Source organism: Dipodomys ordii, unplaced genomic scaffold (assembly GCF_000151885.1).
Source record: "Dipodomys ordii isolate 6190 unplaced genomic scaffold, Dord_2.0 Scaffold37, whole genome shotgun sequence".
In the NCBI taxonomy this organism is placed as follows: domain Eukaryota; kingdom Metazoa; phylum Chordata; class Mammalia; order Rodentia; family Heteromyidae; genus Dipodomys; species Dipodomys ordii.
In genome coordinates, this window is record NW_012267253.1 from 4,853,821 (window position 1) to 4,869,875 (window position 16,055).

The window sequence follows — 16,055 nt, forward strand, 5'->3', positions numbered from 1 at the left end:
AGGAGCAAGTTGATCCTTTGTCCTTCCCAAATCAGGGTTGTTTCCAAATGTGTGAGTATGCATCTTTGCTGCCCCACCATTCCCGGTTTAACACACCCTGAGCCGAGCAGGACAAGAGGCAATCCCTTACCTGGAAGAGCTCAGAACGGGGCTGATGGATGGTAAGGATCACAATGCGGTCTCTTCGAGCCAGCTCTGCCAGGAGGACAACAATCTGATTTGCAGTCATACAGTCTAGGCCTGTGGTTGGCTCATCAAACATCATGACCTCTGCCAGCAAAGAAGAGGCAGACACCTCAGCCACTGCCCAGCAGGTTCTGTGCTTCAAACTCAGAACTTGGACCTGTCTTCTATTGCTCTGCCATGCCCCCATCCAGTGTGCGCTGAGAAGTAGTGTGAACCCAGGGGGAAAGACCCAACTCAGCTCAGAAGCATGTCTGGAGATAGGAAGACAACCAGATCAGGCATCCTACTTGGGATTGTGGACTCTGGGCTCCACCTGGGATACAGTGACAGAGAACAAAGACTGGCAAGCTGACACAAAGGTATTTCCAAAAGACGGACAGAACCCAATGCCAGTGGCTCCAGCCTAATCTTTTTTTTTCTGGTGAGGGATGATGTTTTATTGAATTATTCACAAGCCAGCTTTCCATCAGAATTGAAAAGCAGATAGCAAAGGCTCACAAGAGGGCAAAGTGGGTAGCAGAAATCCATAGTGAATGTATCTGAGGCCATATGGCAAAGTAGAGCACCAGGTAGTTTGGATCATTCAGAAGCATAATCTGGAAGTTCTTTATGGAGGCCTGAGTGACCCAACCATGAAAATCAAGCACATAAGTGCCATCATGTTCACTCCACGAAGGGGGTTTGCTTTGTGGCAGAATCAGCCCTTCATTGTCCCCCTGATGGACAAGACTTAAGAGAGTCTCGTTCATTTTGCAGCTAGACCTTAATTCTCTGGTTCTGCCTGTCTATTCCTGGGAGAATACAACCATTTTCTGAGGCCCCCAGAACCCCAAGACATTGGTATCTTTGGGAGAATCATAGTCTACTATTTTCAATCCTGTAATCTTAGCTACTCAGGAGGCTGAGATCTGAGGATCAAAGTTCAAAGCCAGCCCAGGCAGGAAAGTCTGTGACTCTCATACCTTCAATTAATCAGCAAAAAAACCTGAAAGCAGAGCTGTGGCTCAAATGGTAGAACATGAGCCTTGAACACAAAAATCAAGTGAGAGATTGGGGCCCTGAGTTCAAGCCTCAGGACTGGTGCACATGCATGAACACACACACACACACACATGCACACACACATACATACACATACATACACACACATACACAGAAACCTTTCATGTCTGCAACCGTTTCCAGCATTAGGGACTTTGTGTGGCAAAGAAATGAGGGCAGTGATTTGGTTTTATAGAGGACTTAACTGTAAGTTATTTCCCCCAAAATGACAGGGGCTCTTAACAGCATTTCTCTTACTTGCCTTCTAATGACCAGGCATCATCAGAAGACAGGCAGTCTTGGTTTATCACAGTGTAAAGGAAGTATCCAAGGCCTGGGGATGTAGCCCATTGGTGACATGTTTTCCCAGCATGCACAAAGCCCTGGGTCCAATCTCCAGTACAGCGTTCTGTCTTCCCTCAAGTACACAGTAGTAATAGACTTTGCTCAATTAGAAAAGCAAGCAAGCAAGAGGGAGGGGAGATTACAAGTTATCTCAACTTGATAACCCTTTCTTAAGGCATATACATTTTTAGCACATCATTTAAATTCCTACTTTAATTCCTTCCATTTCATCATGAGGGGGTGTGTGTCCGCAAGTGCACCAGACCTAGGGCTTAAACTCAGGACCTGGGTGCTGTCCTAGCTGTTTCGCTCAAGACTGGCACCCTACTGCTTGAGCTATGCCTCCCCTTCTAGGTTTTGTGTGGGTAATTGGAGCTAAGGGACTCACAGACTTTCTTTACTAGGCTAGCTTCAAATTGAGATCCTTAGATTGTAGCCTCCTAAGTACCTAGGCTTACAGGCATGAGTCACTGCCCCCCAGCTTATGAATATTTCTCTCTTTTTTTGGTTTTTTGTTTGTTTGTTTGCCAGTCCTGGGCTTGAACTCAGGGCCTGGCCACTGTACCTGAGCCTCTCTGTGCACAAGGCTAGCACTCTACCAGTTGAGCCACAGTGCTACTTCTGGCTTTTCTGTTTATGTGGTACTGAGGAATTGAACCTAAGGCTTCATACGTGCTAGGCAAGCACCCTACCACTAAGTTACATGCCCAGCCCAACCCATGAATATTTCTAATCACACCAAGAATTCACTGGACTTTTTCAGCAGTCATGGTGATACTAGTCTAGTAAGAAGTAAGGTTGAGCTGGGCACTGGTGGCTCACGCCTGTAATCTAGCTACTCAGGAAGCTAAGATCTGAGGATTGCAGTTTGAGGCCAATCTGGGTAGTCTATGAGACTCTTAGTTCCAATAAACTAATCAGGAAAAGCTGGAAGTGGCACTGTGTCCAATGGCTCAGGGACAGCACCCAGACCCTGAGTTGGAGTCCCATGACCAGCAAAAAAGAAAAGAGAGAGAGAGAGAGAAAGAATAAGGAGGAGGAGAATGAGTAAAGTTGGGGCAGGTGGGCCCCATCTTTATGGAAGACCCAAATGGAACATAAAAATACAAGTGTGATATTCCCAAGTCCAAGAGGGACATTGTATAAATATTCCTTAACCTATGATAGAATTCTGTCTCAATAAACCCATAGGAAAGTAAAAGTAGCATTAAGTCAAGAATGTACTTAATACATCTAACTTACCAGACACCATAGCCTGTCAACACAACCCACTGTAGAGAATCAGTTGTTTCTCTCGTGGCCCTGTGGCCAGCTGGGTGCTGTGGCTCACTGTCATTGCCAGCATCATGAGAGAATATGATAAATGACATATCACAGTATCCAGGAACAGATCAAAATTTAAAAGTTGAAGTATGATGTGTGTCACTTTCACTCCACCTTAAAGTTGAAGCATCCTTAAGTTGGGAGCTTGTCTGTACTTGGAAGGACATCAGGACATCAACACAGGACTTCCAAATAGAACCTGGATCCTCAGTTTAGAAAACCTCAGTGGTTTCAGCTCTACACCTGTCCCTTTCCAAATGGGAACTATGAGAAAGGCCTCAAGCACCTGCAGACATACGGCGGATGCCCAGGCCACAGCTGGTAGAAGCTCTGCATCCCACTTACTGGGGTCCTGGAGAAGCTGGGCAGCGATGGAGACCCGGCGTCGCTCACCACTGGAAATTCCCCCAAAATTATAGTTGCCAATCAGATGATCTGCCACGTGGCTCAGACTCAGCTCTGTCATAACTGCCTCTACCTGTAGGAGACACAAAACCCAATAGGGCTGCCTGTTGCTGTGGCTATTATTTCACTTCAAGGACTGAAGGAGACCCCACAGAAGCAATACCTCCCTAAAGTGCAGGGGCCACTTTCAGACTCTCCACACCCTGGGAGATCACGCCTGTTACAGTACAATCCAATTTGGTTTAAATCATAATTTAAATGCATGTATCTGATTTAAATAACTTTTTTTTTCTAAAATCTCTAGAGCAACAACAACAAAAAGTTTATTCTTGTTTCAGGAAAATTCACTAGGAAACAGCCTATTTTCCAATGTTGAAGCCAATTTAGTCCATACAGAAAAATTCCCAAAGGTTTAGTTATAACATAGCCTATTTTGTAAGTGCTTGCATTTGAAACTTGTTTATTGTAAATGTTTTCTGTGCTTAAAACCTCCAATTTGATTTGAACTGAATCCAGTTTTCCTTTTATAACCTGAATAAGTCTGAGAGTCCCCTGTGGTTTTGCATCAAAGGAATATAATCCAGCTTCCAAAAGTAATTAAAAAATCACTCCAATCTTTACTTGAATCTCCTTAAGGACTTTAAAGGGAATCCAATTTATAATCCACAGCCACACTTCTTAAAATTCCCTTGCCAATGCTCCTTAACCTACTCTATCTGTAGATCCAGGACGCCTCTGTCCTCTCTCCTCATTCTCTGCCCTCTGTCAGCTTGGCTGATAAAAGGCACAGAAACCTGAAATGAGGCAGGACCTGTGCACTGTACATTGCAGGATGTGATTATTCTGCCTGGAATCCCCCTACAGGACAAATGACTGAACAGCATAAACTTGCCCCTGGAGATGAATCACCTTCTTCCTCCTTGGATCATCAGTGGGTTCTGCTCCTATAAACAGGCCTCCTGCCTGGAGCTTCCCAATCCACCCTAACTGCTGTTCCTACTAATCAACCCTCCCACCTACTTTAAACACACCTATATTCAACCAGCACAGCCCTAGCAGTCCAACCCTCCTATATAGCTCTATAGATTTTGTGGTTGCTGAGAGGTCAGAGTTTAGAGTAGTAACTCCTCTGGGCCCGCTGGTATAATACATTTGAATTGTCCTACTTCTCCAAGTGTCTTGCTTGGACTCCCAACAATCTGTTCAATTGTTCCATAACAATACCAATAACACTGAGAATATTCTTTTTTTTTTTTTTTGGTCAGCCGTGGGGCTTGAACTCTGGGCCTGGGCGCTGTCCCTCAGCTCTTCAGCTCAAGGCTAGCGCTCTACCACTTGCTACAGCGCCACTTCCAGTTTTCGGGTGGTTTATTGGAGATAGGAGTCTCACGGTCTCTTCTGCCCGGGCTGGCTTTGAACCGCGATCCTCGATCTCAGCCTCCTGAGTAGCTAGGATTACAGGCGTGAGCCACCAGCACCCGGCTGAGAATATTCTTTACTGATTTTCTAATCAAGAAAGCCAGCCTTCTCTTCCTCCTCCCTTGGCCTTCTTCCACTATGTCTCTAGTTTGGAAGACTTCTACTTCTTCTCCCTCCTTTACAGATTCCCCACCTGCACTAGAGGAAACAGCATTCTCAGAAGAGAGCTGCGAATTCTAAAATGATCATGTGTCTGTGTCTATCAGCCCCTAGTGAAATTGGGCTCCTTTCATAATGAAAAAAGAAACATATTGCACTAAAACAAACAGAAACAACTACATCTCACTAGACTGGAGGAAAGTTCCAGAGGAGCCAGGACCCCCAGCAGAGATGAAGCACAGGTCCAAAGAAGGGATATATTTCAAATAGCACTAAGGAATAATGAGAAAGCAAACATGCATAACAACACTAATGTGATCTGGGGAAAGAAGGGTTCTCCTCTTGCCATAAGACTAGAAGAGTTTTGTTTGACATGGCTGAGTTGGTATGCTCATCAGCCAGTGAAGATTCCAGAAATTTCATCTCTGCAGCATCGGAAAAGGAATGAGCTTTCCCTTGGGGATCTAGGAAACATTGATTCACTCTGTCTCCAGCTCCTGAAGGAAGTTTCTTCAATGGAATCAGTCTTTAAGCTCCATGCTTTCACATAATCTATCTATTCCTGACATCCACTGCAGGAAAAATACATTACTGTTCTATTTTAGAAAGAGGAAAATAGATTCTCAGATAGGTCTATAACTTGGCTAAGGTCATGTTACTAAGTATGGGCAGAGCTGGGACTGAGAGCAGAATAATCTGGGCTCCGGTGATCTAGGAAACACAAACTTCCTCACAGCCCAGCACTCACAGGCTTGCTCAGGTGAGCTGTGCTTCAGTCCAGGGTTCTTCTGAAGACACAGCAGATGGACCAGGCTGTCCCCTTTATCACTAGCACTCACATGTCCCTAACCTACCTCATCACAACCTGGTGTACTGTGGGTGGGGCTTTCTCAGAAGTCTCAGGGCCAACCCTGTGCTATCAACCTCAGTAGGACATTTGGGGCTTTCCTGGAACAGGCATTAGGGCCATTCAGTATGGGCAAATTTGCCACCAGTTCATTTCAAGGAGTTCATGGGTTTTTTTAGATTCCATCAATATGGTACACAATATAAATAGATCACTAACTCAAAGACTCTGTTCATGACTCATTTCTCCTATTCAAGTATGTATGGGGAGCTGACAATACAGCTCAATGGTAGAGCAGTTGCCTAACATGTACAAGGCCCTGGGATCATTCTCCAGTACTGCAAAAACAAAACAATCAAGTGGGGCTTATCCCTACCTACTTTACAGACATCAGTACTAAGGCAAACAGAGAGGAAGCTTCATAAGGGTGTGTGGCCCAGCTTTTCATTTGCCACTGATGGTTGGGGCTATCAAGCCATATGTCTGGAGCTTCCAGTGGCCTGAACTCACAGGCGCTCTTAGACCACTGGGAGACTAAGGGAACATGGTAGAGCTAAAGGGCCTGAGTCCCTGACCCAGCTCTGACATCCCCAGCTGCCTGGGTTTTGAACTCAGGGCCTGGGTGCTATTCCTTCGCATTTTTGTTCAAGGCTGGTGCTGTACCACTTGAGCCATAGCCTCTGCTTCCAGCTTTTTGCTGGCTAATTGGAGATAAGAGTGTTGTGGACTTTCCTGCCTAGGATGGCTTCAAACTTCAATCCTCAGATCTCAGCCTTCTGAGTAGCTAGGATTACAGAGGTGAGCCACTAGCTCCCATCAGGTGTTAGCTTCTTGCTCTACAAGATAAAGATAGTGCCTCCCTTACAGATTCAGCAGAAGTGACAATGAGGTCTGCCAATTCCCAGCCAGATGCCAGGGCTGAGCATAACCTGGTGAGAGAGAAGGACACTTATGAAACCTCTGAGCACTCAAAGATAACCTCTAAGGATAGAGCTAGAGCCAGGCATCACTCTGTGAGGCTTAAGGCCCTTTGCACAGACCAAAGCCCTCACGAAAGTGAAAGCTACCTCCAAGAATTGTCCAGGATTCTCAGACTGAAGAGCTTATTCACCAAGGGCATCAGAACACACAAGCCTGCTTCTCAGGGAGCTATGGCTCTTTGCAGGTGGCCCGTCTACCTGTCACTGTTTGTCACTGTTAACTGGGTGCTCCCACATCTTCACAGTCCAAACACAAATAAGCCATGTTTCCAGGGACCTGCAGCTAGTTCCAAAATAGATGCATGTAAGAAACACATTGGAAAACTGGGCACCAGTGGCTCATGCCTGTAATCCTAGCTACTCAGGAGGCTGAGATCTGAGGATCATGGTTCAAAGCCAGCCCAGGCAGGAAAAGCTGTGAAACTCTTATCTCTAATAAACCACCAGAATACTGGAAGTGGTGCTGTGGCTCAAGTGGTAGAGCACTAGCCTTGAGCTGAAGAGCTGAGGGACAGCACCCAGGCCCAGAGTTCAAGCCCCACGACCAACAAAAAAAATAAATAAAAGAAACACATTGGAACCTAAAAGAGTTGATTCAGTACTTTCTTCTTAGTTCAGTTTTGCTGAGGCCCATTCAAGAAGCAAACTGGGAAAAATTAGTGGGGAAAAATAACATCTGTTCAGATACAGACCTCAAAGAGAACGGTAATGCAAACCATGGCAATATTTTAGTAGCTAAACTTCCAAAGTTAAACAGTTGGGCAGGGTGTGTTGCTGGCTTACTCCCTGTAATCCTAGCTATTCAAGAGGTTGAGAGCTGAGGATGGACCAGCCCAGGGAGAAAAGGCTGTGAGACTTGTCTCCAATTAACTTGCAAAAAGCCAGAATGGAGGTGGGCTCAAGGAGTAGAAGCCCCAGCCTCGAATGCAAAAGCCAAGGAGGAGCATGAGACCCTGAGTTCGAGCCCCAGTTAAAGGGCTGGCAGGGAGTTGTTTATGGAAAAAATTAATTTTAGTAGTCCAGTCAAAAGATTGTCATTTCAACCTATCATTCTAATTTATCAAAATTCGGAATATTTCATGCTTTTTTTCTCTCCAAAAACAACAACAACCCAGCTTAGGCTACATCTCTGGTTGCACACTAGACGGGGCCTAACTCCAACTCACGGCGCTCACCTTCTTCTGGAAGAAGTCTGCAGAGCCGTGGCGGATGGCCAGCATCGCAGTGTAGCGCAGCGTCTCACGCACGGTGAGGTTGCTCAGAAACGTGTCACTCTGCAGAAGAGGGGCACATCAGCGTCGCCCATCCAGGCCCCAGGGCAGTGGCAGGCCCGGGGTCGGGTGGGCGCCCACCTGCAGGACGTAGGAGAAGCAGTCCTGGAACTGGTCCCTGCGCAGCGAGCGGCCGTTCACGCACACCTCTCCCACCAGCGTCCCCGTGCGCCGCAGCCTCCCGGAGATGGCGTCCAGCAACGTGGTCTTCCCCGAGCCTGGGGGGCAACAAGGGAAGGCCCTGAGGATCCCCGCGCCCCCAAGGATGACAATGGACGAGCTTCTCCAAGGCCTTCTGTGGAGGCAGAGACCCCACTATGGGACCCTGATTTGTTCTCTGTGAGTCAAACTCACAGGCCACAAATGAATCTGTATGTGGGCCCCACACACTCAGCCAAATTTGGTAACTAGGACACAACCCCGATGTCTTCTTTGAGAAGGTCAGTGTTGGCAACGTGGTGAGACTGGACTCCAGAGATGAAGGTGCTTTATGTACTCGTGTGTGTGTGTGTGTGTGTGTGTGTGTGTGTGTGTGTGTGTGTGTGTACTCAGGCTTGAACTTAGGTCCTGGGTGCTGTTCTTTGGCTTTTTTTCCTCAAGGCTAGCACTTTACCATTTGAGCCACAGCTCGACTTTCCACTTTTTTGCAGGTTAGTCATAGATCAGGGTCTTACTGATTTTTCTACCCAAGCTACATTCAAACTTAATCCCCAGATTTCAGCCTCCTGAGTAGGTAGCATTACTGTCTTGAGCCACTCATTGGCCCTGGTAAATTTGTTTGGGGTTGAAAAGGAGAACACAAGCTCAGAAGAAAACAAAAGGTGGGGACTTGAAAAACATGGGCTCCTAGAACATCTTCTTTCCTTTTTCGTGGTCCTCTGGGACTGTCCCATTGTACCTGAATGTAGGTGACACTACTTAAGGTCTTGCTGAGGAAGTGTGGTTTGAGAGCTAGCAGCCTCAAGCACCCCCTTTTGAGCTTGTTAGACATGTGGTATCTCAGGCTTCAGTCCACACCTACTGGTCCCAAGTCTGCTTTTTTTTGTGGGGGGGGGGTCCGGTTGTGGGGCTTGAACTCTGGGCCTGGGCGCTGTCCCTCAGCTCTTCAGCTCAAGGCTAGCGCTCTACCACTTGAGCCACAGCACCACTTCCGGCTTTTTTCGTTTTGCTTATGTGGTGCTGAGGAATCGAACCCAGGGCCTCAGGCATGCAAGGCAAGTGCTCTACCACTGAGCCACTTTCCCAGCCCCCCAAGTCTGCTTTTTAATAAGATCCCTGGATGACTCCTATGATAGCAGTTGAGGAGCACAGACTTAGGGAGTCCTTTGGGAAAATTAAGCTGGACTTAGCCAACACCAAGAGCTGCACTGAACCAACTGCCTGGTACTTGAGGTGACTAGAAGAAGATGTTTCATCTGCTTAATTTTATTTGTTTTTGTTTTTCCTAGGGTTAGAGATTAGGTGAAGCCTCTGGGATTAGAAGCCAGCTGGCTTCTAATTTAGCATATAGTCCAAGAATTCCTGGAGACAAGACAGGCCTTACCAGGCCTTTCCTGCCCAGGAATGCCAAGCAGTTAGATGTAATAACAGAGACCACAGGCAGGAGGTTCTGAACTGAGAGGAGAGTAAGTAAATTCTAGTGAGACTGGGGTAGCCTGCAACAGGATCTTCTATGACTATTAATAAAGAAGCTACTTACTGCTCTGAAGAGGTCAGATGATGAATGAACCCCTTCAGCCATCACTACCTTTCCTAACACCTGATGAAGCTCAGAACTAGCCAACATGCTCGGTTAGAAGTAACAATGGAACAGAAAGGAGAGTGAGTTATAAAGACGAGAATCATGACTTTCAGCTGCCACCCATGATCTTTGGTCTCAAGCATGGTTCATTTAACCAGACACTCCCAGGCCCTACATTTCCGGGATCTAATCTCTGCCAGATCTCAGTAAATACCTACAGCCTCTCCACTGTATTAAGATACCCCTCCCCCAGGATATCACTGCTACTACCTTGTTATCAAATTCAGTGGACAGATATCTGTGTGTTGTCTGGCCCTTTAGTATCATTTTATACTGATTTCTGCCTTTTAAATCTCTCTCTTTCTTTCCCTCTCTCTCTCTCTCTCATTCCAACACACACACACACACACACACACACACACACACACACCACGTCATTTTAATGCCATCATTCCCTGTTACATTCCAGTGTAGCTGCTGCTTCTCAGCATCCTGTGGGAGATGCTCAGAGTTCTCTCCTGGATCTTCTCATAACACACATCCTCACCGAGCAATGTTAAATAGCAGCTAGCCAACCCCGGCAGGAGAAAGTCACCGGGAAGCTGTACTCAGCCCCACTTCAGCCTACAGATGACTATGACCCTTCTAATATCCATCTGACTATATCTTCATAAGAAATGACAGCTACCCAGCCAAGTCACTTTTAATACTTTGACCCAGAGCCCTGAGATACAGTAAATGATACTTTTGCTGTTTTAAGCCAGTAAGTTTACGGACATTTTCAAATTTTTGAGTAGAAGATGTCTAACTTAGTCTTTTAAACATGGATCAAATATTTATTTATTTATTTATTTTGGGTCCGGTCATGGGGCCTGAACTCTGGGCCTGGGAGCTGTCCCTCAGCTCTTCAGCTCAAGGCTAGCACTCTACCACTTGGGCCACAGCGCCACTTCCGGCTTTTTTCTTTTTGTTTATGTGGTGATGAGGAATCGATCCCAGGGCCTCATGCATGCAAGGCAAACGCTCTACCATTGAGCCACCTTCCCAGCCCCGGATCAAATATTTATTAACTCATCAATGAGGGAAGAAGCAGGATGACAAAGCTCATTCAAGAAAGGATATAAAAAACTGATATGTATAGTCATTGGAGAGAAGAATAGTAACATCACAAACACCAAAATGGCTAGTACCTTGAGGGTGAATAGAGCTATGTCTTTTGGGATTAATTCCTCTCATAGAACAGAAATAATTTACAATTAAAATAATCTGTCAGGAAGCGTTCAGTCCACAGTCTGGACTCTAATCGGTTGCAGGTCGGGAGTCATATAAATTGGCATTCTCCAGGTATGGTGGTTGGCCCTAGGCAAACTTCCTTTAGGCCACTGTCTACTGAGACTTTGAACTATATGCTGTCGTTTCCTTCTTAATAAAATGTGATAGTGCTGCTTAGCATGAGACAGTAATGGAATCATGTCATTTTGTAAAACACTATGATTAGTTCATAGACAATTTATATACTAGCTTGTTCCATAAATATTCATTTACCATCTTCTGCATGATCCTATTCTAGATTTTAAGGACACGCCAAGGGGAGAAATACACAAAAACTTTGCCTCAGAGGCACTGTGGATTTTTGTTCAGTAAAAGGATAGATGCTATCATAAAGCCATGATTAGGTATAGCATAAGAAACTATCCCATACCCCCAGAGCAAGAGCCTTACTCACTGTTTACCCTCTATGAGACACACAGAAAGCATGATGTAGCTGTGGGGTGAACTTCTGAAGAGGGCGCTATATCTACCCTTCCTAATTCCACATAAGGAGCACAGATAAAAAGCATTATAGGGGTAACTCAACTTTTTAATTTTTAAAAAGCATATTCTGTTATCAAAAAGAAAGTTAGGGCTGGGAAGGTGGCTCAGTGGTAGAGCGCTTGCCTTGCATGCCTGAGGCCCTGGGTTCGATTCCTCAGCGCTACATAAGCAAAAAGAAAAAAGCCAGAAGTGGCGCTATGGCTCAAGTGGTAGAGCGCTAGCCTTGAGCTGAAGAGCTGAGGGACAGCGCCCAGGCCCAGAGTTCAAGCCCCACAACCGCCACCCCCCCCCCAGAAAAGGAAAATTAAAACAACCTTGAATGTTATGGTACATGTATATACTTAGAAATTGTTTCTTAAAATGAAAATAAGAGCTGGTCACCAGTGGCTCATACCTGTAATCCTAGCTACTCAATAGGCTGAAATCTGAGGATTATAGTTCAAAGCCATCCCAGGAAGAAAAATCCATGAGACTCTTCAATTACCCACCAAAAAGCCAGAAATGGAGGTGTGGTTCAAGTGATAGAGTGCTAGCCTTGAGGAAAAAAGCTAAGGGACAGCAACCAGACTCTGAGTTCAAGCCCCAGGACCAACACACACACACACACACACACACACACACACACACAAAACACACACACACACAGGAACACCCAAATAAACAAAATGGAAACAAAAGGACTGACAGGAAACTTCAGAAAAGTGTATATCTTATTTAGTGATAGGATAATAATGTTTATGTCCCCTTAAAATTCATATGTTGAATTCTTTACTTCCAAGGTGATGGGACTAGGGAGTAGGTGGAATTAAAGGTGTAACATGTAGAACCCAGCTCTCACAGTTAGGATTAGTACCTTTATAAAAGAGGTTTCCCAATTTTGAGATTCCATCTCACCCTAGTTAGATTGGCCAACATTTTGAATTTGAACACCAAATACTGGTGGGGACGTGGGGAAAAAGGAACTCTATTGCATGGCTGGAGGGAATGTAAACTAGTACAACCACTCTGGAAAGCAGTCTGGAGGTTCCTCAAAAATCTAAACATAGAACTTCCCTATGACCCAGCCATACCACTCCTACGCATCTACCCTGAGCATCATGAGCCAAGATATGACAAGGACATCTGCATATCCATGTTCATTGCCACACTATTCATAATAGCCAAGATAAGGAGACAGTCAGATGCCCCACAATAGGCAAGTGGATCCAAAACATGTGGTATCTGTGCACAATGGACTTTTAAACAGCCTTTAGAAGGAATAAAATAATATCATTCACAGGAAAAATGGATAGAACTAGAACAAATCATGTTAAGTGAGGTACGCCAAGATCAGAGAGACAAAGGGCGCATGTTCTCTCTGATATGTAGAAATTAGATCTAAAATGCCCTGAGATATGACAGATTACACAGGATTCTAGTCACATACAGTGAGACCAAACGAGGATAGCCTTAGGAGAGAATCACAGAGGGGCAATGCCCACGCACCGCTTCATATGTATATAAAATAAGATGTACTGAAATGAACTCCTAACAAAAGACTTACTTTTTTTCTCTTTTTTTCTTTTTCTTTATCTGATGATTCTGTATTCTTTACCTTATGTACGGTGTATTTTCATGTATATCTTCGGGACGGTGGGGGGGATGGCACAGAAGTCAAGTTTTGAAAAAGGGTGAAAGAATGCAGCAGTGGAGATGGGAGGGCGGGAAGGAGGGAATGGAGAGAATGAGGGAACAGATGACACTAAACAAAAGGCAATGTACTCATTACCTGACTCGTGTAAATGTAACCCCTCTGTTTATCACCTCTATCAAAACAGTAATTTTTTTCAGTGGTTTCCTCTTTCACTTAGAGAACTCAGGCTTTTTCTGAGGAAACCAGCTCTCATCACACGCAAACTTTCCAGCTCCTTGATCCTAGACTTCCCATCCTTGAGGACTGTTAGAAATAAATCCATTTGTCCAGAAGCTACCCAGTGTATTGTCTTTTGTTATAGAAGCCCAAAAGGACTAAGGCAGACAGTGCATTCATTGTCACAGCATCTTAACATACTACTGTGCCAACTAGCTGTGTAGCTGCTATGGTAGGTGAGTGGTCATGGATTCTGTTCTCTGGAAACAAAGAGATATAGTCCATTTTCTGTTGCTTATAACAAAATACTTGAGCCTGGGCACTTTGACATACAAGAGATCTGTTTAGCACACAGTTTTTGGAAGTTCAAAATTGAGTGGCCTCAGTTGCTCAGCACTGGGGACAGCTTTCTGGCCACATTGAACCATGACAAATGGCATTACAGCAAGACGACATGTCAGAGGGACAGATTGCATGGTAAGGTAAGAAGAATCCCAGAGATTCAGGGACCTGGTTTGCTCTTTTTATAACACCTCGCCCTAGTAGGAACTAACTGGAGTCTTGCAAGAACTAGATCAGTCCCTTCCCAGAACAGTGCCTCCAATGGTCTAACCATCTTCCACAAGATTCCAACATCTACTATGTCCATACTGGGAACCAAACCTTCAGCACAGAATCTGTGGGAAAGCGGGAGAGAGGGTGCTCATATTTTAACTAGTAGCATTCCTAATTTCCATTCCAGACATATAATCCTGATCTTAAGCGATGAATGCAAGGGGACAGTAGTAGCTGCTGTCAACTATTTACAAGCAGTTGCTCAACCAAGGCTTCTGTGAAGCCAGTTTGTCAGAATCCTTCATCTGAAGACACCAGGGTGGACCCCCTCTTCAGGACCAGTGTGCCCATCCCCCAGCACTTGGCATTGTTGGTGGGGCTCCGCAGAGTCACAGCTGTGGCCCTCATAGGAAAATTGTCCTCCTATAAGAAACGGCTTCACCAAAAGTAACAATACCACAGGGGCACAATGATTGCCTGCTGCAAAGACACATATAATTCAGACTCAAATATGGTGACTCCTGGAAAAGAGGAGCAGATGACAGGAGGAACAGGCACATCATGGCCTAATTGTAATCATGAATGCTTGAAAATAAAAAGACCTGAAGCAGATACATGAAGACTTGATAAGGCCTGATTATTAATTAAATCACACCCTAGCCTCTTTTTGTGCTTTTTTTAAAGTAGGTCTTACATTTAAACATGTAAATGGGGCCAGCCCACATTATGATCCTTCTTTTGAGATGAGATGATAAAGTGAACCATCACACTCATTTTTGTTAGTTGAGATGATGGGGGGGGGAAGTCTCACAAATTTTTTGCCCATTCTGACCTTCTACTGTGATCTTCCCATACCTTGCCTCCCAGGTAACTATGAACTATTACACCTGGCTTATTCTCTCTCTTCTTGATTATGCATTTGAAGTACATCATAAAGGAATAAAAACAGTAGCAGTAAATCAAATATGCGATTTAAGAGGGCTTTTATTTTTGCCAATCTCTGGGGAGGAGGAAATTAGGAAATTGTTCACTGTGTGACTATATGTGCTAGCCACAGTTCCAGGGCTCTTTCTATACTTGGAAATACAAATTAACCTGCAGGGCTGGGGATGTAGCTCGATAGAGCTTTTGCTTAGCATGCATGAGGCCCTGAGTTTGATCCCTACTACCATACACCATACACAAATTTCTCCAATGTGGCACTTAAATCAAGTCAAAGCCTTTGTCCAAGCCCTTACTGAGAATAGGGAACTGCTTACAAACTTACCTGAGCTCCCTAGGATGCACATTATCTGCCCACTCTCGATGTACAAGGAGATGTCCTTGAGGATCTGCCTAGTCCACCGCTGCCAACAGGATCTGGTATTCCACCAGGGCCCGACACGATTGCTTTAAAGAAAACCCCACAAAGGCATCACGGAGTCCTGGAAGGACTGACCCCAGTCCTGATCCCTACTCTGTTCTGGACAGGTTCCCAACTGTATTTCAGCCTCTGTGTCAGCCTCTGTCAACCTGGTTGGGCATTGGCTACTGGTATCAGGAAAGTGCCAGGCAGCAGCTGCCCTGAATGAAAGTTCTCTACCTGGTTGGAAGATGCTACATAGGAATGTTGATTCCTACCCAAGGTTTCATTCCACCAGGTGTCAGGGCCCCTTATGCCCTCTCCATCCACACAGGGAAGTATGGACAAGCCAGAGAAGGAGTGTGAGCGATGGGAAGAGGTAAGAGGACATGGGCCAGAGACCAGACACGGTTTTTATGTGCAGGCCCTGCCCTGAGCAAGAGGATGAGCCATACACAGTTGTTCCTCATATCCCAGTGGCAGCCCTTCCCCTTCTCCTCTCACCACCCCATCTACTAAAGAGGCAGCACAAAACCTTCTCCACCCGCCTCCATGGTCCCCTTAGTGGACAGAGGCAGAGTAGGGGGCAGGAGCCCAGGCCGGGCTGTGTGTTCACGCCTTACCTGATACTGTAGGAGACGTGGAGGACGCCTAGACTGTGCCGAGGCTCCGGGGCGGCGGCTTCAGGAACCTCCTGAAGGGAGCTCGGGGAAGGTCTGTTTACTTGGAATGTGTTGGCCCCAGCCGGGGTCAGGAAGGGGAGCTCACTCATGGCCA

The 16,055-nt window shown here is 45.6% G+C and overlaps 1 protein-coding gene across 1 annotated transcript in view; it reads right to left on the minus strand.

The window, feature by feature from the left end:
• Nucleotides 1-16,050, minus strand: part of Abcg5 (ATP-binding cassette, sub-family G (WHITE), member 5) — a 28,226-nt gene extending 12,176 nt beyond the window's left edge. The window contains exons 1-6 of the mRNA XM_013017928.1: nt 15,902-16,050; nt 15,204-15,325; nt 8,058-8,194; nt 7,881-7,979; nt 3,241-3,373; nt 131-270 (exon numbers count right to left, since the gene is read on the minus strand). Of these exons, the coding sequence (XP_012873382.1) occupies nt 131-270; nt 3,241-3,373; nt 7,881-7,979; nt 8,058-8,194; nt 15,204-15,325; nt 15,902-16,050 (780 nt within the window). The remainder of the gene's footprint in view (nt 1-130; nt 271-3,240; nt 3,374-7,880; nt 7,980-8,057; nt 8,195-15,203; nt 15,326-15,901) is intronic.
• Nucleotides 16,051-16,055: the final 5 nt, after the last annotated feature.